The sequence below is a fragment of the Monodon monoceros genome, unplaced genomic scaffold, assembly GCF_005190385.1.
Source record: "Monodon monoceros isolate NGI ecotype Baffin Bay Population unplaced genomic scaffold, NGI_Narwhal_1 Super_Scaffold_10, whole genome shotgun sequence".
In the NCBI taxonomy this organism is placed as follows: domain Eukaryota; kingdom Metazoa; phylum Chordata; class Mammalia; order Artiodactyla; family Monodontidae; genus Monodon; species Monodon monoceros.
This window is the reverse complement of record NW_021703766.1, coordinates 1,182,352-1,204,488: the sequence shown is the minus strand read 5'-3', so window position 1 is coordinate 1,204,488 and position 22,137 is coordinate 1,182,352. Positions and strand designations below refer to the sequence as shown.

The 22,137-nt window shown below is 67.4% G+C and overlaps 1 protein-coding gene across 1 annotated transcript; it reads left to right on the top strand.

Moving 5' to 3' along the window:
* The first annotated feature begins 8,909 nt into the window (after positions 1–8,909).
* ZNF469 (zinc finger protein 469) lies at positions 8,910–21,281 on the top strand. Its single transcript, XM_029204908.1, has 2 exons — positions 8,910–16,363; positions 16,413–21,281. Exons 1-2 carry the CDS (start codon positions 9,964–9,966, stop codon positions 21,137–21,139), a joined length of 11,127 nt encoding a protein of 3,708 aa, XP_029060741.1. The 5' UTR covers positions 8,910–9,963; the 3' UTR covers positions 21,140–21,281.
* Positions 21,282–22,137: the final 856 nt, after the last annotated feature.

The window sequence follows — 22,137 nt, the reverse complement described above, 5'->3', positions numbered from 1 at the left end:
GAGGGGTGTGCGGTTGTGGGGCATGCGTGTGCGTGTGAACGTGCGTGTTTGTGCATGTGTGTGCGTGCGTGCAAATCAGCGTGTTTGGGCGTGCGTCCGCATGTTTGTGGACGTACATGCCTGTGGGCACACGTGTGTGCAGCCGTGTGTGCTGAGGGGGACCTGACCCCGCCCTGCACACCACCCCTGCTGGCCCCCCAGACCTGGAGCCCCAGGTTTGAAGAGCATCCTCCTCTTGAGGGCTGGGCCCCAGGCTCCCCGATGCGTGTTTCCTCCTGTTCTGTGGCATTGTGTTGAGGGGTCGGGGGCGTGCCCCCTTACCGACAGAGGCCGCAGCGCTTCCCTAGGCGCCCCGTGAGGTCGGCAGCAGGGCTGGGCAGACCCGGCTCCTCTCCAGCCTGGGCCGGACCCTGGGCAGGAAGGGGCAGAGAGTGGGGCCTGAGCCACTGCAGCCGGGGCCCAACTCGAGCGGCAGCTGTGCGGAGCGGGGGACGGTGCAGCAGTAGGCAGAGAGCAAAAAAGGACATTCCCCAAGCGACTGACAGACGGGCCTCGTGGCAGAGGCTGTGCCAGCCCCCAGCTCGGGGAGCCTTCCGGGCGCAGGCAGCATTGGGCCTGCCCCGGGGAGGAGGGAAGGAGGCATCCAGGGAGGGCCCGGCCCGTGCAGGTGCCCGGGCAGGAGCACGCCTGGCCCGTGGCAACGCAGAGGGTGGCAGAGGCGAGCAGGTGCCTGGGCGAGTGGCGGCAGGTGAGGGCAGAGGGCAGCGGGGTGGGAGGGCCCAGGCAGCCCAGGTGTAGACCTCTCACAGGTGGGCACTGAAGCAGGCGCTCAGGGACGAGGGCGCAGGATTCCCCGCGGCCCCAGGCAAGCGTGCGTCCCCAGCGTCTCGACCTCCGCAGACTGTGCACCTTTCTTCCCCTGAAGTCTCCGGTCTCACTCCTCGGCCCTTCCCTGCTCAGCCTGTGTGGGCCAGTGTGGTCACTCCCATCCTGCAGTTCCGGCACCGAGGCCCCCGGAGAGCTGCTGGTGTCCAGGGGACCAGAGAGCGCCGGTCAGCACAGGTGTCGGGGGCGGTCCCTCGCGGGGGTGGTGGCCGGGCGGGGATCCTGCCTTTGATTCCTGGCGGCCCTCCTGATGCCAGCCGGCGGTCAGCAGCGCCGGCAAGCGCGTTCCGGGTCCACATGGGTCTTTGGGATGCGCCAGGCGAGCCGCTGCCACCTGGGGGCTGAGGTCGGGGGTGGGGGCTGAGGTCAGGGAGCGGCTTCTCGGGCAGAGCCCAGGCGTGGACAGCCAGCCCCTTCTCCTGCCACGTCCACTCTGCCCCAGGCCATTCTGCACCCCCAGCTCCGTCCTGTGCAGCGTCCGCCAGACCCTCCGGGCCCTGCTTGAAATTCCAGGGCTCCCAGCACCCTCAGAGTTATGGCCCTGGTTCTGCGTCGTGTCCAGAGTGAGGGCGTGGGGTGTCGGCAGGTTGTGGGGTTTGTTCTAGGAGGACTCGGCCAAGATGTGAGTCGGGAGCCTTTTCACACCCTCCAAATGCTGGTCTCAGAGGAACACGAGGACAGAGGCGAGTGGCCGGTACCCGGCGCCAGCCCTCGGCGGCTTCCGCGGGCGACGGGTCCTGCCTTTAAGCACGAATCGCGGCCGCCTCCCTGTCAATTTCGAAGACATCGTTTTCTCCCCACGTGCTTCTCTTATCTCCCTCCTGTTAAAGGATCTCAAATATGCACCCCGATAAGGCGGAACGCACCCCCGCTTCCCGGCCCCGTCCAACGCCAGCCTCCACTTTCCCCAAAGTAATTAAGATAAATGCAGTTGATAATTTGCCTGGTGTTCTTAAACGGACCCTCGGGCCGTATCTCAGATATAATTTTACCTGCAGAGGTTTATCTGAGCGCTCGAGTAACAGATAGTTTTTTAAGCAAAGCGGCAGCTTTTGAAGCGAAAGGAAAAGGGAATGTTTGTAAAATAAATGTCAGAACGAGCCGCCGTCACAGCCCCTCAGCTCAGGGTCAGCGAACGGAGACCCCGTGCCGTCCGGGGCTGGCCAGGAAAGGGGCAGGGATGGGCTCAAGGGATGGGCTCAGGGGCACCGAGGGAGCGGGCCGGCGGGGGAGGCTGGACCAAGCCACAGGCCAGCGCCCAGGGAGGCGCAGCTCAGGAGGCTCGGCCAGGATGGGGAATCAGTGCAGTGGGCCAGGCTGGTGGTTCCCACTGTGGTGGGGAAGGCAGGGTCCTGCTCCAGGCTCTTCTTCGGACAGGCTGGAGTCCCCTGGGAGCCTCGGTTTCCCCGTCTGCATCCGGTCAGGCTGGAGCCCAGCTGCCCGTCACAGCCTGGTCCCACCCAACAGCGCCTACGTCTTGCTTCCTGACGGGCATCCGGGAAGTGGGGCGGGGGCCTGGGGTGGGTGTGTGTCCACGGCACCCCTGACCCGCCAGTAAAACCCGCGCTGGCCCGCCCCCTCGCCAGCACCGTGCACTCACCGCCCCAGCCTCACCGAGCCTCCCACCCGGGACACCCGTCCCCGACGCTTTGCCAGAAGGACCTCACCCGAGGCCCGGCCACGCATCGCTGAGGGTCACCTCCTCACGGGGGGGGGGGGGGGCCTCCCCCCCCCCTCCCCCCCCCCCCCCCCCGCTTGCCCCCCCGCCCCCCCCCCGCCCCCCCGCCCCCCCCCGGGGGGGCCCCCCCCCCCGGGGGGGGGGGGGGGGCCTCTCCGACCCCATGTCCCCGCCCCCCTCTGGCAGACCCCTCTCGCTCCCTTTGCCCTGTTCACGCCCGGCTGCTGTGAGCTCCGTCCTAACGGGCGTCACGATGCCTGTGCCTACCCACACCCCTCTGGGGCCCGACCTCCCCTCTGCAAGCCTCTGTTTCCGGCTGTAGCGGGGGTGAGCGCTGACCTTGCAGGGAGGCCATGAGGTCGAGGCGGTGTCCACACCGCCCTCTGTGGTCCTTGCTGTTGCCTCGGCGCCATCCCCTAAAGCTGTGAGCTTCTCGGGGAGGGACGGCTGGTGGAGGAGAGGGTCCAGCAGTCTGGGCCTTCCCCCATCCATGCCCTCCTCCGCACGCCCGCCCTGTCACCCAGCGCCACGCCACACACGGGCGCCGCCAGGCCGAGGCTGGGATAGAGCAGGCACACAGCCCACCCTCACGACCTCATCCAAGCCTGAGCACCTCCAAGGGCACTGGGGGCTAGGGCTTCAGCACACATTTGGGACAAAGCCAGGACAGGACGAGGGGACGAAAGGGCAGACGCCTCTACCCCACTGAGCCGTGCGGCCTCACTCTCTGGCAGGATGGGAAACAGAAGGCCGGGCCCCTGCCGGTTAAGAAGGTACAGCCCCACCCTGCTGAGAAAGCATCATAACAGGAAAATTAAACCCTCCCACGTCTGGGCACGTCAGCAGCAGGGAGGCCGAGGGGGCCGCAGGGCGAGAGCGAGGTCCGGTGCTGGCCGGGCCCCCAAGCGGCCATGTCACCGGGTCATGGAAGATGGGGGCCGGGGTGGCCTGAGGGGTAGTCAGCTCGAGCCCCTCGTCTAGAGCTGGGGAAACTAAGGCCGGGGGGCCCAGGGGTGCGTGTGGGGTCGAGGCCCAGAGCTCTGACCAGACAGGGCCATCTGTGTGCTGAGCTGCCCAGTCCCCCGGTGTGCGGGGACAGTGCCACCCCCGAGATCATACCTGCTTCGCAGGTGGACACACGCATAACTGGGAGGGCTTCTTGGAAGAGGTGGGCTGGAGAGGAGCCTGGAGGAGCAGTGAGCACGTTCGGAGCTAACACCTGCAGGCTCAGTGCGTGCAGGGCCGTGTGGATGATTTGCTGTCCCGTCCAAGCCCCTGGCCACAGCCCTTTGACACCAGAGCTGTGATCACCCCGTTTTGCAGCCAGGAGGTGTCAGAGCCAGGATTCAAGCCCGGGCCCAGCTGACGCGCCCCCCCCCGCCCCCTCACGGTCTCCCTGGAAGTGGGTGAGAATCGGGAAGCTGGAAGAGGAGGGTACGGAGAGGCCCCGGCTGAAACGGGGCAGGTTGAAATGGGAGGTGAGGGCAGAGGGTCGGGAGCAGAGGCCAGACACGGTACAGGGCCTGGGGTCCGTGGGGAGGGAACACCGGAGGGCAGGGGCCCAAGGCCCATGGCGGGACACCCCTCACCAGGAGCTGCCGCCCACACCCCAGCTGGAGCCGGCCAGCACCACCGCGGGCTTGAGTTACCCAGAGGCTGGGGCCAGGTGGTGTTTCTCAGCGAAAAGGAGACGCCTGAACTCGTGGGGTTCCTGGGGGCAGGCCGGGATCTGGGGGATTGGATCTCCCCACTTCAAAGGGGCCCCAGGCCTGCTGAAACCCACACCAGCTAGCACCAAGGGGCTTTGCCAAGAGCCTGGGCAGGGGTGGGAACCCGAGACCCGGACACACGCTGTCCCCCACCTGCCCCACAGTCTGAGCACCCAAGATGGGCCCTTGTGCCCCCGGAGGGGCAGCCAGCATGGGGTGCTGCAGGCAGAGGACGTCAGGCCCGCCATCCTGGGACAGAGGACAGAGGCTGACGGGGTGGCTGAGCCCTGCCCACAGGTCAGCACGTGGAGGCAGGGCCGCCCCAGGGAGGAGGGGGCCCCGAGGTGGGGGCTGAGGTGCAGAGCTACTTTGTCCTGCACGGGGCAAGCGTGGTCCCCAGGGGACTGCCTCACACCCCTACGTGTGCACTACGTGCTGTGTGACTTGGCCAAGTCACACAACCTCTCTGAGCCTTCGTTTCCTCATCCATAGTTCCTGTTGACTTTTCACAGCAGAGGCAGAATCAGTTGCTCACCACTGTGTGGCCCATCATCCAGCAGAAACGTGGAGATCCCTGAGTGAGTGAGTGAGTGAGTGAGTGAATGAATGAATGAGTAACTGGGAAGCTGCAGGGAAGGCAGAGCCCTCCCCAGGCCTCGGCCTGCCCACCACCAGGTAAGGGCACGCTTCCCGCCCCGTGACGCCGGGACTCACTTGAAAGCCTTGAGTCTCCACATTGTCAGGAGGGCGGCACGTCAGTACAACCCCCAAGAGTTGTCCCAGTGGTTCCCTAAGGCTGTGTGACACATAGCAGCTTGAAACAATGAACCGTTATATACCGTTGCCGTGGGTGCCGAATTTGGGCGTGTATTCTGTGCGTTAGCCGCGAGTCGCCACGTCCAGCCCCTGTTCAAGGGGAGGGATTTGGGCTCCACCTTTTGGAGGGAGGAAGATGAAAGAATCTGTGGCCAAATGTTAAAACCGCAATAGTGCTTAATTTGACCATCTCTCTCCAAATCACAAATGCACTTGCCCTTGACGGTGCCATTTCTCCTTTGGGTTCATCCTGCTGGTCTCACTTACACGTATTCGTGGCTCTGCTATTTGTAAAGGCCCAAATAGGACAACCTAGCATCCACCCGTCCGGAGGGATCTGGGTATACGAGTAGCCGTTCCGCAGAACGTTCCGTAGCTGCGTGTGGGTGGAGCAATGGACAGGCAGACGTCAGCCAGACGTCGCCTTATGAGGGTCTGTGGGATTACCTCTAAGATTCACCGTTTAATGCAAAAAGTACAGTGCGTGTAGTAGACTATCTTTTGTTGAAGAAAGGGGTGAATGGGAATATTTATTCGTATTTTCTGGTATTTGCATCAAGAAACTCTGGAAGGAAACACAAGAAGCTGCCCCGTGTGCTGACCCAGCAGGACAGCGGAAGAGGGTCCATGGGCCGGGGGAGCCGGTGGGGGGGGAGACCTCTCACTGCAGAACTTCAACCACAGGAACGTGTGATCTGTGCACACGAAATACCACGACAAGAAACGTAAAATCACCACCAGCCCAGCAGGAAGGCGACCAGCTGACCCCACCCCTGCAGGGCTCCCCCACCCGCCAGGCCGGACTGAGCTGCCCACGGGCCTCCTGTGGTCACCCAGCTCCCCGCAGTCCACGTCGGCTTCCTGGGGCTCTGCAGGCTCCATGTCCTCTCCGGGCCCCACCCCCCCCAGGGCTTGCGGCCAAGCACCACATTGATGCTGACATGCTTCCCATTTTCTTTGCAGCCAAGAAATCCCCATCCCTGTGGAAGCTGCGCGGCGACCCAGCTGAGGGCCGACTCCCAGGTACGTAGAGGGGACCGCTGGAGTGGAGGCTGGCGGGCCGCACGCGGCCAGAGCTGCCCTGTCCCCACCCTGCCACCCGTGTCTCCTTCCGTATTGCTCGCTCAGGCAGTAATGGGGGCTGCCAGCGGTCTTCCCGGAGCCACCTCCGGGGCCGGGTGTCAGGGCCGGCCCTCGGCTCTGAACCGCAGCCCTGGGCCAGGCTTGTCACCTGACGCTCTGTCCCCTGGCCAGCTCGTCAGGCCACTCGGGCCAGACCCCTCCTTTCCCGAGGGGCCTGCAGCACAGCTGATTCAAACCAGCAAATGAGCCTCTTACGCCTGTTTTCAGACCCTGCCCAGCCTTCCGCACAAGCCGCCCTACATCTGCTTTGTGTCCGTGAGCAGAACAGGACTCGGGGTGACGGGACGTAGCGGTTACGGTATTCACAGGGAAATACTTCGGTTCCCACCACACCGTCTGCTAAACACCCGGTGGGGAGCTTGTTCACTGCACTCTTTAGGAGCCAGCATCAGTCCCGGGGCATGGGTGGAGACCTTGAGCCCACTGAGGCGGGGCAGGTGCCGGGGCCACAGCCAGCAGGGGCCGGGGGATCAGGACCACGGCCATCAGCCGCCCAGGCCCGAGCCCCACCCACCCATCCCTCTCAGGGGGCGCAGTTCGGAGCCTGGACCTGCGGGGCCTCCATGGTGTCTGACAGCTACTTGGGCGTGACCGGCCACCCCCAGAAAGCTCCAGAAGCTGTGGGGAGGCCAAGCCCTGGGCCCTCCCCGCTCCTCACAGCAGCACCTGGGCAGTGTGCATAGGGGTGGTGAGGAAGGCCCCTCGAGGTCAGGGGCCCTTGCGCATCTGCCCACCTGGCCCCTGGGCTTCACTGCCTGGCAGATTCAGGAGCAGAGGCCCCACAGACCAGAGCCCGTCCTTGCTCCTAGGGAGGGGCGGACACCAGCCCCAAGTGGGTTCAGAGCCCCTGATGCCTGCCACGCGGGAGCCCCCTCCTCTGACCCTCCAGGTCCTGAGTTAAGTCCCACCTAGCATGCAGTAGGTGCTGCCTACCCACTGCCCTCCACGCCCACCCTCTCTGGGCTGTCCAGGAGCTCTGAGCCAGGGTCAGGTGTCCACAGCTGTGCTGTGTCTGCTCCCCTGAACGCTGGGCATGGGGCAGATGTCCAGAAGCGCCACGTGAACCTGAACTTGAGAACAAGGGGTCAGCCCCCATATGGGGCCTTTCCACCAGGAGCAGCTAACTCACAGCCGCTGGAACCGAAAGGGCCCTTCAGACAACCGGGTCCGACCATCCCCCTCTGCCGATGGAGAAGGGGAGCCAGGAGATGGGCGGTGCTGCTGGCAGACAGGCAGCTAGCCCACCGCAGCCTGTGACCTCGGTCCTTGGAAGGCAGCAAGGCGATTCCCGAGTCCTGGCTCCGAATGTCTCTGCCTGAAAGAAGCATGACCCACTGCTGCTTGCAGCTTAGCGGCCAGAAGGAGCCACGTGGCCCGTGCTGCTTGCAGCAGGACACACGGACGGTCCTTCCGCAGGGCACAGCGCACTCGTGGGTCATGATGCAGTCTCCCCACCTTGAGCCCAACGGGGAGCCCTCTGACCAGAGCCCGGGCTTCTGGCGTTCAGAGTGACGAGTGTGCGGGCCCGAGGCCGCAGGTGCCCGAGAGCGGGGGAGGGGCGCCTGGGCTCAGGGCTTCCGCTCCTCCTTAAAAACTCAGGCGGGACGGCCCAGGTGACCCCGACAGACCCCGACTCTCATGTGGCTTCAAGCAGTGCGGGGGAGAAGCAGCTTGGCAGCCCGTGCACAGACGGGGGACACGGAGGCCCGGGAGGCGCTGGCATCCGGGGGAGCCCCTGCGTGCCAGCGGCCGGCCAGGCTCTGTGCATTGCTGAGCCTCAGGACGGCCCTGCGAGGGAGGCTGTTACCATCACTACCCCAAGGGCGTGCAAACCCACTTTACCCAGTCCTGGGCGCCTACTGTGTGCCAGACTCCAGGCCAGGGGCGCGGGCAGAGGAGCAGATGCAGACTCGCCCTCAGGGCCCAGGCTCAGGCGGCAACAGAGCGAGTCGGCAACCCCCCCCAAACAACACACGTCCCACAAGGGGCTGACCCAGAGTTGGCAGAGGGTCGTCCCTGCAACAGCCCCATCGGGGGCTCCACTGGGATACCCATTTTCCAGGCACACGGCGACTAAGGGACTTGCCCCAGCGGCGTCACGAGGGGCCCGCCCTCCCCTTGGCCCCCACGGCTCTCTCGTGCGGGGGCCGTCCTGGGGGCCCTGACTGCTGCTGCCCCTACACCAGGCACAGCCTGGCTCTGAGCAGGTGTCCGGACCACATGTGGGGCTGGGAGGAGGCCCCGCAGGAACCCCCGGTGTCCTTCACTAGCCCTGAGGTCTTGGGCGAGTTACGCACCTCCCTGTGCTCCATAATCTCACCCGTAAATCAGCGATGACAGTAGCGCTTCTGACCTCTCCAGCCACTGTGAGGACCAGAGGAGTGGTTGGGAAGCACTCAGTGTCCTGGCCCCCAGTGAGGGCCCAGAAGGAGCTCAAGCTACTGCTACTGCCATCATTTATTCATTCAGCAAACTTCACCCACGAGCCCTGCCCCAAGGGCTCTCAGTCCACATGTGCAAAGGGAAGCTGAGGACTTGCCCCAGGCAGTGGAGCCCAGAGGAGCGGGGAGGTCCCTACCTAGGAGGGAGGGCGCCCCCAGGCTGATGGGATGGGGAGGGTCCAGTGGCGGGGCTGGCCTGGCAGGGGATGGGGCGGCGGTGGGGCGATGTGGCGCCCACTGCTGGCCGGCACTGGAACCACGCCCAACCTGGGTCAGGAAGCCTCTGCCCCAGCCTCAGAGCTGGTGGCCTTCACATGGCGCTGAGCTCCCACGACTGTCTGGGGAGAGCCAAGAAAATCAGCGTTGCTGACAGCCGGCAGCGGGATTGCTCTGTGGACGAGACCCCCAGAGCCGCTAGGGGGATGGGAGTGGGGTCATGGAGACAGAAGGAAGGGGTGAGGGCCATGCCCCCGGAGGCTCCCCTCACCCAGTGCTCCTAAAGCTCAGTGTTCTGGGTGGGGCTTTTCTCCAGAGGCCCGTGGGGCTGTGCTCTGGGTTAGGGTCACAGGCACAGGCCAGATACGTGTGCCCCCAAACAGGAGCTCAGCTCAGGGGCCCAAGAAAGGAGCCAGAACCTTCCGGAGACCGGGGGTCCGCAGGGCGAGGGCCTGGAGGCCGTCCTGTGTGATCCCAGGGTCAGGGGATGGGGCAGGTGAAGGACCAGGTGGGAGCCTCAGCCAGACGCCCCCTCCGTCCTTCCTGGGCTCTCCGCCCTGGCCGTCAGGTGCCCGTCACCCACCCCGGGGCCACTGCAGGTCTGGGAGCCACGTGCCACTTGGGGCTTTGCTGCTCAGGGCCCGGCTGGTGCCTCGCACGGCTTGCTTGGGGGTGGCCAGGGGTCTTCTCAGATCTCAGGCCTCAACAGTATTTTCTCTCTTTTTTCCTTCCTTTTCCTCTCCAACCCCAATCCGCCCCCCCACTAAGCCCTTTCTCAGTCTGGCAGCAACTCTTTTCCCCTCTCATCTCTCAAGGTGCCGACGGAGCCAAGCCCCCTCCCCTAAAAGTACAGGTTACGTGCCCGCCGCTTCTGCTCCCAGCCTGCCACGCCACCGTGGGAGCCACGAAGCCCCACGGTCCCCGACCCACTCTGTCCTTTCCTTGCAGGCTCCACTCAGGACCATGAGAGCAGGCCCCTCCAGGGCCCCTCAAGGGGCGAGGATGTCCGCCCAGCCCGCTTTCCGCGGCCCGCCTCAGACCACAGCATCCTCCTAGCACCCAGGACGGAGGGGCCATGCCTGGGGAGCAGCCCCTCGGAGTGCCACCCCCAACCATGACCGGAGACCTGCAGCTCTGCCCAGCGGCCAGTGGCACGGGGGGCCCCCTGCAACCTCCCAGTGAGGTCAGTGCCCCAGCCAACAGGACCGCCAAGACCACGGGCAGCGGGGCCCAAGCCATGGACAGCCCTGAGACCCAGGTGCGGCAGGCTGGGAAGGCGGGGCCCAAGGCCCCACTCCCCAGAACCCAGTCCCTGAGCAGCGCCCCTGGGAAGGGAAGCAGCCCCCAGGCCCCAGCAGGGAGGAACCTGGTGCAGGCTCGCGCACGGCGGGCGAGCAGGCTGGACAGCAGCCCCCAGCAGCTCTACGGTCTGAGCATCGCCAGCTCAAGGCCCAAACCCGCCCTGGACGAGAAGACCCCTGAGGGCCCGCAGCAAGAGGCCCCCCGGCCCCCAGAGGCCGAGGCCCCCCGGGGCCAAGGAACCAGAGCCCGTCTCAGGCCCGGCCCCCCCAGGGCTGAGGCCTCGCCTGGCCCGGAAGAGCTCAGCTTCCAAAAGTGCTTCCAGGAGACCCCCTCCAGCTTTACCTCCACCAACTATACCTCACCGAGCGCCACCCCTGGGCCCCCGCCCCTCAGGGCCCCCCAGAGCAGCGGCGCCAGCCCCTGCCGGCCGGCCTCCTACGTGGAATTCCAGGCCAGCAGGGCCAACGCCTGGCCTCCCACGGCTGAGAACAGCTTCCCAGGTGCTAGTTTCGGGGTGCCGCCCGCTGAGCCGGAGCCCTTTCCCGAAGGCGGCAGCCCCGGGGTGGTTGCCTTCCAGTACCCCTTCCCAGAGCTGCACGGAGCCGGCCCGAAAGCCTTCCCCGAGGACGCGGCCGGGCCCGAGTTCGCCGAGAGGGCGCTGGTGTTCGCCTTCCACCAGCCTCGGGGAGCGTGGCCCGAGGAGCCGGTGGGCACGGGCCCAGCCTACCCCCTGCCCGCCCGCTCGGGCCCCCCAGCCCCGCCCTGCTACCCCGGCCGGCCAGGCGGCCTCAACGCCCCCAGCGACCTTGGTGGTGCGCTCCCTCCCCCTGGCGCGGCTCGCCCGGCCCCCAGCCCCTTCTCGGAGAGCACGGCCACCTTCCGGGACAGTTTGCACGAGAGCATGACCAAAGTGCTCCCTGAGAGGCCGCCTTCGGCCCACGATGGGCTGGGGAGCCCCAGGGGGCCCCCAAACTCACTGGCCCAGAGGCAGTTTCCCGGGCAGGCGTATGGAAGCCCCGGAGCCGGCGGGGTGGGCGCCAGCCCAGGGCCTCGGGACACGGAGCTGACTGCCTCCGGGCCCCCCGCCGCCAGACTGCCCCCGCTCTGGGACCCCCCCGCAGCCCCTTACCCCACGCCTCCCCTGGGCCCCCTGGCCACTACCAGGAGCGCATTCTTCGAAGCCCAGCCTGGCCCAGGCCAGCAGCTCAGCCTCCCCCAGAGCCCCCCGCTGCCCTGGCCCCAGGTGCTCCCGGCCGCCGGCCCCGGCCCCCACCAGATGGAGATGTTGAACCAGCTGCCTTTCCCCCCGGAAGTCCCCGAGTGGCAGGGGGGCAGCCAGGGAGCCCTGGCTGCTGCCACAGGCAAGACGCCCGGGCCGGGCGAGAAACTGGCGGTCCTGAGAAACAGCCCGGGCCAGCACAGCGGTGGCTCCCCTGGGCTGTTCGCCTACAACGGGCTGAAGGACCCTGGAGCCCAGCCCCCCTTCTTCGGGGCGGCCCAGCCCCAGGCCTCCCCCCGGGGCCCCCCCGGCCCCCCCCCGCCCAGGGTGGTGGGAGCCTCCCCCAGCGAGTCCCCCCTGCCCTCGCCGGCCACCCACACGGCCAGCAGCACCTGTTCGTCACTGTCCCCTCTGTCCAGCAGCCCAGCCAACCCCAGCTCGGATGAGGGCCAGCTCCCCGCGCCGCTCGGGCCGTCCACCTTCTTCCACCCACCCACGCACCCCCAGGACACCGGCAGCCCCTTCCCGTCCCCCGAGCCCTCGCACACCCTCCCCATCCACTACCAGCCAGAGCCAGTCAAGGCCTTCCCTTTCCCCACAGAGGGGCTGGAGGAGCCCCCGTTCCCTAGCTCGGGGCTCGAGGTGGGCAGCGTGGGCCTGGAGGGCTTCCCCCAGGAGCCGCCCCCCTACTCCGCCCACCACTTCCCCCTCAGCAGCGCCAGCCTGGACCAGCTGGACGTGCTGCTCACCTGTCGGCAGTGTGACCGGAACTACAGCAGCCTAGCCGCCTTCCTGGGGCACCGGCAGTTCTGCAGCCTGCTGCCGGCCAGGGCCAAGGATGGCCACCAGCAGCCCCCCGGGTTCCCCACGCCCCCCGTCACCCCCTCTGCACTGGCTGCCCCCAAAGCACCGGCCAGCGGGACCCCGAGCCCACTCAGCCACACCAGGACAGCGCCCTTCCTGCTGGGTGGGGACGTCCGGCCCGATGGCAGAGATGACCCCCTGAGGATGAGCTTCCTGCCCAGCCCGGCCGCCGCCCCCTTCCCACTGCCTGCAGGGGACCTGGACCTGGACGATGCCGCCAAGCTGGACAGCCTCATCACGGAGGCGCTCAACGGCCTGGAGTACCAGTCAGACAACCCTGAGATCGACAGCAGCTTCATCGACGTCTTCACTGACGAGGAACCTTCCGGCCCCCGGGGCCCCGCCACCGGGCAGCCCCCCAAGACCAGGCTGGGGGCAACGCCAGAGAACAAAGCCCAGCTCCCGCTCCCGGCGGTGGCTGCCCCGCTGGAGCCCCAGCCGACCCGGCCCGGCGACACGGGCTACCCGGCCGGCCCCAGACCCAAAACCCGCTCCCTGGGCCCAGCGCCCTCAGAGGCAGATGGGGCCGGCCTGGCCGGCCAGCAGAGAAGAGGAAAGCGATTTAAGTTGTTCCGGAAAGAGCTGGACACGGTCAGCACCGCCAAGAGGCCGGGCAGGGGCTCCAGGGCCAGCCGCCTGAGGCCGAGGAGGAAAGGCCGGGCTGAGCCGGCCCTGTCCCGCCCGCGGGACCTCAGAACCCAAGCCCCCAAGAGCCACGCAGACCCGGGGGGACGGGCCCTCCTGGTGGAGACCCGGAGCTCCAGGCGCCTCCGACTGTCCCCCGGCCAGGACTGCAGGCGGAGGCGGCCGCGCGGCGGCACCTGGAGCAAGGAGCTCATCCACAAGATCGTGGAGCAGAAGAACCGGGCGGGCCAGCGCGGCCCAGCCCCGGGCACCGCGGACGGCGGGCCCCCCGACCGCGGCGGCGCCTCCGAGTCTGAGGAGGAGGTTGGCCCGCGGCTGCGAGGCTCACGCTTCAGAGGCCGGCCCCGCCCCAGCGGCCGGCGATGGCGCCGGGGCGAGAAGAGGAAGGAAGTGGACGGGCAGCAGCAGAAGCCCAGGAAGGCCGTGAGGCAGGAAGCCGTGAGGCCTGAGGCCTCCCCGGGCCCAGAGGAGCCGGGCAGGCCGTGGCCAGGTCCCATCAAGAGTCCCGAGGCCCAGGGCCCGTCGCACGGCTCAGAGGCTGGAGTGGGCCCTGAGGAGAGAGGCCCCCAGCGCCTCCTGCAGGGTCCCACGGGCGCCGAGACCCCAGAGGAAAGCCATCCCTCTCTGGACTTCCCCCGAGACACCGCGAGCCCTGAAATCGCTGAAGACCTTCCCCCTGAGGCCACAGAACTTCACAGAGAGGCTCTGAGCTCCTCTCCAGCCACCTGTGGGGGAGGAGACCCCTGCCCCCCAACCCCAGAGCGACCGCAGCTCCGCAAGGAGGACACGGTGCCGCCCCGCGCGAGCTCGCCCCCGCTGGGTGCCCCCCGGTGCTCGGAGCCCCCTGCCTCCCCGCCAGGAGAGTCACTGGTGCCCGTCGCTAACGCAGCCGACACGGCCCACCCCGAACCCAGGACCCTCTTTTTGAAGACCCCTGGTCTTGGAGATTCCGTGGGGCTTCCAGCCGCCAAAAAGGGGCCTCAGCCCTGCAGCAGCCCTCCCGGCGGATTGTTCCTCAGACCCAAAGACCTGGCTGGCTGTTTCCACAAAGACCTGGGCTCTCAGTCCTCAGCCCCAGACAGCCCACCGGCCATCAGGGCAGGCCTCTGCCAGGGTGGCGAGGATGCCAGTTCCCAAGAGCCCAAGCCGCCCAGGAACCCACCCTACACAGTCGTCACGGGCCCAGGCAAAGCTGAATCGCCACCGGCCTTGGAGCGCACGGCCCTTTTCTCGGGGCTGCCTGGGCACGGCTTCGAGCCGCCAGTCTACGGCAGCCTCTCTGGGAACGGGGACACCCAGGTGCCGCGTGCGTGTGCTGCCCCTCCCCCGAGGAAACCTCAGCTAGACCCGCCGTACCCCTCGTTTCTGCCCAAGATGGGCTGGTCCCTGCTGGAGGAAGTGTCCCCCGTGCCGCCTGGCCATCTGCGCCCTTCTCCCAGCCTCTCAGGGGAAAAGGCATTCAGTCAGAGGTGTCCCAGTGAAGGGACTGTGGCCACCAGCCTCCCCACTTTGCCCGGCAAGGTTATCAAATGTAGCACCGCTTGTAGCGGTGACCTGTCAGAGGAGGAGCTCGAGATCAAAAGGCTGGTCACCGAACTGGAGTGTCAGCTGCAAAGCAAAGGCGCACAGGACGCCCCGGGAGAGCCGTGCGGAGCCAGCGTCACCAGTCCTGGGGAACTGAGTCCACACCCGGAGGGGGCAGAAACAACTGTGGCCACCCCGGGGGCCACTCTCGGGGGCCCCCAGGAGGAGTGGCCCTCGTTCCACCCTGGAGAAGCAGCCCTGGCCCCCGGCGCCCACAAGGACGTGGTTCCTGGGGGTCCTCTCAGGCCCACTGGGGCCAGCCTCAGTTTCCGGCCAGTGCAGAAAGCCGGGGTCTCCAAGACGGGGCTCCCCAGGGCCGAAGGGGGCCTCGGGGCCCACCTGGAAGTCTGTTTACCAGAGCCCCCATGGGACATGGGGAGTTTAGCGAAGTGCAGCCCAAGCCCTGAGCCTTCACTTCCTAAGGGTAACAGGGCCGCCAGAATACAGCACAGCCAAGACCTCCCACTGCTCTTTCTCTGCCCACGGAGAGGGGGGCATTCCCCGGGATCCCACAGGGCACCTGGGCCCTGCCGAGACCCCTCAGAGCTGGAAGCGTTCGGCAGCCCTGTTGCTCCTCTTGCACCTGGTTTGGCATTTCGGGGGTCCAAGCTTCTGCCCCTGGGTGCCACCCCACATTCTGGGGCCACTCACAACGGTGGCCCCAAGGGACACTCTGTGAGCAGCACAGGTGGGCCAGGAGGAGCAAGGCTCCTGTCCCCTGTAGCAGGGGGCCCTGGCCCTGAGGGTAATGAGGGGTTTGTACCAGCGGGGGCCTCCCCAAGTCGTGCCTCTGTGCCCGACCCCAGCCCTGGCAGGAGGCCCCAGGACCCAGCCTCGAGCCCCCTTCATCAGCTCCAGCTCCTGGTGGCCAGAGCGGCTGAGAGAGAAGATGACGCCCGGGGCTCACAGGGGCCCCCGCCTGATGACACCCAGAGTCCTCAGCACAGCGGCCCCTCAGATCCGGGAGAGGAGAGTGTGGAAGGTGGGAAAATGGCCTGCAGCCCTGCCCAAGGCTTCCCGGGGGGTATGCGGATGACAGCCGTCCCTGTTGTGGCCGGACGCCAGCTGGGGCCAGAGGGAGATGGACATCCAGGCTCACACGGCCAGGCCGAGAAGCCCGAGGGCCAAGTTGGAGCCAGCCAACTGCAGCCAGATGACCGGGGGAGGCCGGGGCGGCCGGCCCAGCTAGCCGGGCAGCTCCAGAGAAGCAGGGCGGCCGTGGGCCTTTGGAACGGGGCACGGACCACCCCAGGCCCCGCCTACTCTGAGGCAGAGTCTTCAGTCCCAGCCTTGGCAGCAGCCGACACGGGAGATGGGCCCGAGGACCAGACTCCAGAGGCAGTAGCTGGCCCGGGCCTTCAGAAGCATCTGTTGTTCACTGGCGAGAGCCCAGTGCCCCCCACCAGGGACCTGGCCATGCACACCCCCTCGCCCACTTCTGCAGCCACCCCTGACCCCTGCGGCCCCACGGAAGGCCCAGCTCACCGCCCTCTCCGGGGGGACTGTGGCCCCCTGGAAGACCCTCCCGAGGAGCCCAGCTTCGTCGGTGTCTTCACTCCCGCCCATGGAGGGGACTGCCCTGGAGGTCGCATGGCAAGGACCCTAGAGGGTTCCAGAAAGGAGAGACCCAGGGAAGCTCCTGCCTGTGTCACCCCTCCCCCCCCCAGCGAGGGCCACCTCCCTGAGAGTGACCATCACGGCCGCTGCCCTATCCGGCATCCCTACCACTGGTGGCCTGGGGGCAGTCAGAGGCCCCAGGGCCGAGTGGCCAGACCCCAGGGGAGCCCTGTCCAGCACCCACCCCGATGGGGTGCCCAAGGGCCCCTCCTCAGAACCCCCAGGCAACAGGGAAAGCCACGGTGTCACCGCTGTGCCCACTGACCCTTCCACACGGGGGGCCATGGGGCCAGATCCCCACACCTGCCAGGAAGGTGAGGCAGAGGCCAGCCTCCAGGAACAGGAGGGCCTAGAGATGCCCGGGGCTGGGCGCCCTGCTGTTACAGAGGCATCCGAAGCCGGCACCAGGGGTCTGAGGGTCACCTGCCCTGCCACAGAGCTCCACCCAGACAGAACCACAACTCCGAGCGGCACAGCCAGTGACTCCAGGCCGCGCTCCCCCCAAAGCCTCGGGGACACCCTCCACCAGAGACCCCAGGGGGATCCCCTCAGTCCCCAGGACCCCAGACAGAAGCCTCGTGGCTTTAAAAAGAAGCCAGTGTTCACTGAGAACGGCCACTGGAGGGGCGGAGCCCCCAGCGGGCAGCCCGTGACCTGCGAGGTCTGCTCAGCCTCCTTCCGCTCTGGGCCGGGCCTGAGCCGCCACAGAGCCAGGAAGCACGGGCTGCACAGGGCTACTGCCTCCCAGCCAAGCCCAGCGGCCCCACCTGCTCCCCAGACGTGCCACCCACCGGGAAAGAAGAGCCGCAGGGTGCCGGGGAAGGAGAGACCGAGGCGCCTGGTGGGAGACCCCAGCCAGGCCGGGAGGCTAAGCCCTGCTCGTGGCTCTGTGGCTCCTGAGGATGCCCTGGGTCCCGGGATGTCCAGGGGGCTTAGGCGGGGGCTCAGCCTTCTGGGAGCACCGGGCTGTCCCCCTCGCTGGGAACCACATCCCCCAGACACGGACAAGCAAGGGGTGGACGTGAGGCCTGCAGAGCCCAGGAAACAGGACCAGCTGGAGAGGGATGAGGCCCGTTCCAAACAGACAAAGAATGGCGGGGGCCAGAGGCGGGGCAGGCCGCCCGCAGACTTCCCCAGCGAGTCAGAGGGGAAAGCCAGCAAGAGGGCGAGAAAGCCAAGAGCGAGAAGGTTCCGGGAGGAGAGCGGTCTCCAGGGCCCCGCAGATGAGATTTCGGGGAGAAGAGGCTGGAGTCCATCAGCTGCCATTGCCAGCTGCCCAGCTCTCCCGAGCCGCCGCCTCTCACCAGAGGCAGAGCAGGAGGCCGAGTCCCCGCAGCCGCCTCGCGGCGCCACGGACCTGGAGGAGACGCCTGCTCGGAAGCCTCCTGGGGATCGGGTGGCCTGTCCAGGGATGGTGGAGGGGGCACCTCCTGGGCCAGAAGGGCCAGTGGGGCGGAAAGCAGCCTCGGCAAGAGGGTGTGGGGGACCCCGAGAGACCAGGATGTCTGGCGTCTGCAAAGAGCCGTCGAGGGCAGCTGGGGGTAAACCTGCAGGGGACAGCAGAGTGGCCGAGAGCAGAGCAGGGCAAGGTGTCCGGGAGGGGCACGAGGCCCCCTGGGACCCCCAGGCCCCTCCCGAGACTCGTGGTGCTGAAGCAGGCGGCACCATACGCAGTTGCCTGTGGGACCCCCTGCACAGTCCAGGAGAGGGGGTCCAGGGGCGGGAGAGCACTGCCCCTGGAGCCCCCAGCCCGAATCTCGGAGACCCTCTGAGCTTGTTTGATGATGAAGCCTCCTTTTCCCAGCTCTTCCCCCTGGGAGACCGCTTGGTTCGGAAGAAGAACCCCCGTGTCTATGGGAAGCGCTGTAAAAAGTCGAAGCCACCTCCCCAGCCCGCGCCCAGCAGCCAGGCAGGGGGCAGCGCCACTCTGTCCTCCTTCCGCCTGCCCACAGACCTCAGTGACTCTGGCTCGCTCTGCCTGTCCCATGAGGACCCGTGGGGTGACGAGGCTGCGGGTCTGCCAGAGTCCTTCCTCCTGGAGGGCTTCCTCAGCAGCAAGGTGCCTGGCATTGACCCCTGGGCCGTGGGCCCCAGCCTGTGGGCCCTGGAGCCCCACGCGGAGGCGGACCCCTGCTGCGCCGAGGACCACCCGTCAGAAAGCATCCCTGAGCTGCACATGGTCCCGGCAGCTTGGCGAGGCCTGGAGCTGCAGGCCCCCGCCGACGGGGCCACCTCTTCTCCAGGAGACGCGAGCCCCGAGCCCCCCAACCTAGAGCGAGAGCACCACGAGTGTGGCATCCCCGGGAGCGCCGCGGATCTGCAGGTGCAGGACCTGTGCTTCCTAGGACCCTGCGAAGACCCCGCAGGTCTCCCGGGCACCAGCTTCTTGGACTTCAAGGCCACGGCCAGTTCCCAGGGCCCACAAAGCAGGACAGAGGAGGCGGCCGGGGCAAGAAGGGCCCCAGGCGGAGGCCGGCCCACCAAGGCCAGGAGGGCGTCCTACAAGTGCCGGGTGTGCTTTCAGCGCTTCCACGGCCTGGGAGAGCTGGACCTCCACAAGCTGGCCCACAGCCCCTCGCCGCCCCCCACCTGTTACATGTGCGTGGAGCGCAGGTTCGGCTCCCGCGAGCTGCTGAGGGAGCACCTGCAGGAGAAGCACGTGCAGAGCAAGGCCGGGCTGTGGGCCTGCGGCATGTGCCGGCGGGAGGTCGCCGGCGTCTGGATGTACAACGAGCACCTGCGAGAGCACGCCGTGCGCTTCGCCCGCAAGGGGCAGGCGCGGAGGTCCCTGGGGGACCTGCCCGGATGTTGGGAGGGGGACGGCGTGGCCACGCGCTTCCTGAGCGGCATCGTGGGACAGGTCCCCAAACCCCACCGGGGCAAGCGCTCCATCGGCGGCAAGGCAGGCGGGGGCCCCGCGGAGGCGGCAGGGGCGGATGTGGGAGCTGGGAAGGAATTCCCGGGGGAGAGACGAAGACCCAAGGCCCGCGCCCCCCGCTCAGACCCGGACAGCGCCTCGGCCCAGGGCAGCCCGTCAGCCTGCGTGAACCCCGCCCCGCCCGGCGGCTTGTCCCCCGACGGCCGTTCGCACAGCGAGTCCCCGCCCCCAGCCGTCCCGGTGCACCAGGACTGCAAGGACCCCGCCCGCGACTGCCACCACTGCGGGAAGCGGTTCCCCAAGCCGTTCAAGCTGCAGCGCCACCTGGCGGTGCACAGCCCGCAGCGCGTCTACCTGTGCCCCCAGTGCCCGCGGGTGTACCCCGAGCACCAGGAGCTGCGCGTGCACCTGGGCGGCGAGCACGGGCTGAGCGGGGAGCTGGAGCTGCAGCACACCCCGCTGTACGCCTGCGAGCTTTGCGCCAACGTCACGCACATCAGCAAGAGGTCCTTCGTCTGCAGCTCCTGCAACTACACCTTTGCCAAAAAGGAGCAGTTCGACCGGCACATGGACAAACACCGGAGGAGGGGGCAGCAGCCCTTCACCTTCCGCGGCGTGCGGAGGCCCGGCGCCCCCGGGCACAAGGCCTTGGTCCGAGAGGGCTCGCTTCCCAGCAAACGGCGCAGGGTGGCAACGTCCAGCAGCCCCCCCGGGTCCGGCGTGGACGGGCCTCTGTCCCGGGACAGCGGCCCCACCCTGAGCGAGCGGTCCCTCCCAGCCCTGCCCCAGCCCGGCCCAGAGGCAGCTCCCAGCACCACAGCAGGGCAGCCCGGGACCCCAGAGAGGCCCACAGACCCCGTGGGCCACCCGGTCGGCGGCGGCGATCTGCCCTCTGCCCTCCAGGAGCTCCTGCCCCCGTCTCTGTCTCCTTTCCCGGCGGCCTCGGCTGATGGCACAGATGGCCACGAGCCGGACCAGGCCCTGGAGAGCTCCGAGGACGAGGCTTCCCCAGGCAGCCCTGGGCGCTTCCTCCAGCAGGCTCTCCCCTTAGGGGGCTCTCTGCCCCAGCCGGGGGCCAGAGGCCAAGACGCAGAGGAAAAGAGGGCAGCTGGCCCGCTCTCAGGGAAACACAGGACCCCAAGCGCCCCTGGCAAATGTGCCCCTGACCATCACCCAGAAGCCCCCTCTCTGCTCTGGAAGGAGAAGCAGGTGTCCACGTGTCACGTGGCGCCTGCCGGGGGTGCAGGAGGCCCCTCCCTCAGAGGCAGTGCCAACAAGCCCGGGGGCTGCCAGAGCTCGTCCAAGGACAGGTCAGCCTCGTCCACCGCCAGCAAAGCACCCAAGTTCCCAGTACAACTGAAGAAGGTGGTGCCCAGCCCAGTGCCCACAGAGCTCCCCCATAGCACTGAGGACAGGCCAAAGCCCACCACCCTCAAAGTCAAGCCGGGCCCCGGCTCCCAGGGCGCTGGAGGCCCCCGGCAGGGCACCAAGGCAGCGGGCGGCAGCCAGCCCCAGCCGGCCAGCGGGCAGCTCCAAAGTGAGACAGCCACCACCCCAGCCAAGCCCAACAGCCCGGGCCAGGGCCCCGCCCCAGACAAGGCCCCCCCTCGAGCCCCAGCCAAGGGCTACCCCAAGGGACCAAGGGAAGCCAGTGACCAGGGGCCGCGAGGGAGCCTGGGCCCCAGGGAGGACGGGGACAGCAGTGAGAAGAAGAGGAAGGGCCGGGCGCCGGGGCCAACCAGGAATGAAGCCGTGGGGAGCCTAGGGAGAGGCCCCGCAGTCCCTGACAACCCCCCGCGGGCCCCGCGAAAGCAGGCGACTCCCAGCCGCGTGCTCCCTGCCAAGCCCAAGGCCAGTAGCCAGAACGGGACGACACCGCCCCAGCCCTCAGAGCCGCGGAAGGGGGAGCCTGGCCACGCCCAAGGGAGCAGCAGGCGCGGCAAGGAGGCGCTGGGCAAGGCCCTCCCCCAGGCCAGACCCCTGCATAGGCCCCCCAGGAGGGGCGGGGCTGTCCTCGGTGCTGAACCCCCCAACTCCCGGGCCTGCCGGACAGCCGAGTCCCAGAGCCACCTCCTCAGCCAACTTTTTGGGCAGAGACTAACCAGCTTCAAGATCCCTTTAAAAAAGGATGCTTCCGAGTAATTTATAGGAGCCAGCGCGTGCCTGGGAGTGGGGCTGGGGACGAACTGGCAAACGGGGGACCCTGGTCTATGCTGAGGAGCTCCAGTCCTCCGAGAGTTTACCTGGTGGCCACATCTTAACCCACCTGCCGTAGCGTGCAGATACTCAGACTTTGGTGTTAGACCTGCGACTCTGATGCCTTGAACAGGGCCTGGGGTGGACAGCAATCCCTTTCTAGCTGGAAGGTAAGGGTGAGGGGCGGGCCAGCTGCAGCCTCTTTGAGACCATGCAGCTGTTTTCTCAGTACCAGGACGTTAACGAGAAAGCCGCTCACCCCCACCCCAGCCCCGTGTGCCCCACAGCCAAGGCCCGGTACGCCAGAGAACCCCTCACTTTAAAGGTTTGCACAGGGCGCCCCACCTGTGTCATCTAGCAGGAGGTAAGTTGAGGCAGCCTCCGTCTTAGTGTCTTTGCTGCTGTTGCTGGAATTCCAAAGCGACCCTAGAAATCAGATGGGGGCAGAAGAGCCATCTGTGAGCTGCCCGGCGCCCCCCGCACCACCACCACCCTCCCCCGAGCACAACAGGCCTTCTCTGACCACAGGGTCGTGCCGGCCACTGTCCGTGCCACTGACGGAAGCGCCGGTCTCCAGATGCACCTTGACCCCTGGTCCTCCCTCCCCACCCGCGCTACCCCCAGCCCAGCCTCCGCAGTTGCCCTCTCTAGAGCCTTCCTTCTACGTGGAGCTCTCTGCTGCAAGTATCAGCAATTTTACTCTGAAGATCCTGGTGCTATTTTCATGTTGTAATGTGAATACAGGCTTCCTTGATTTGTTTTACCTGGGGGGTGGGGTCGGGCCAGGAGGCGCAATGTGCCACCCGGGCGGCCCAAGACACCAGTGGCCTGACAAGCCCTTCGCTGGCTCCCGACCGTCGGTGGGAGGCTCCAGCCCCACGGGCAGCTCACGCACTGACACGACCCAGGGGCTGGCTCGCGTGTCCTTTCTACAGAATCGTGTC

Coding starts and splice junctions, on each gene's coding strand:
- ZNF469 (XM_029204908.1), top strand. CDS start 9,964: ATGCCTGGGGAGCAGCCCCTCGGAGTGCCACCCCCAACCATGACCGGA. Junction 16,364..16,412: donor GCAACAGGGAAAGCCACGGT/GTCACCGCTGTG, acceptor CCATGGGGCCAG/ATCCCCACACCTGCCAGGAA.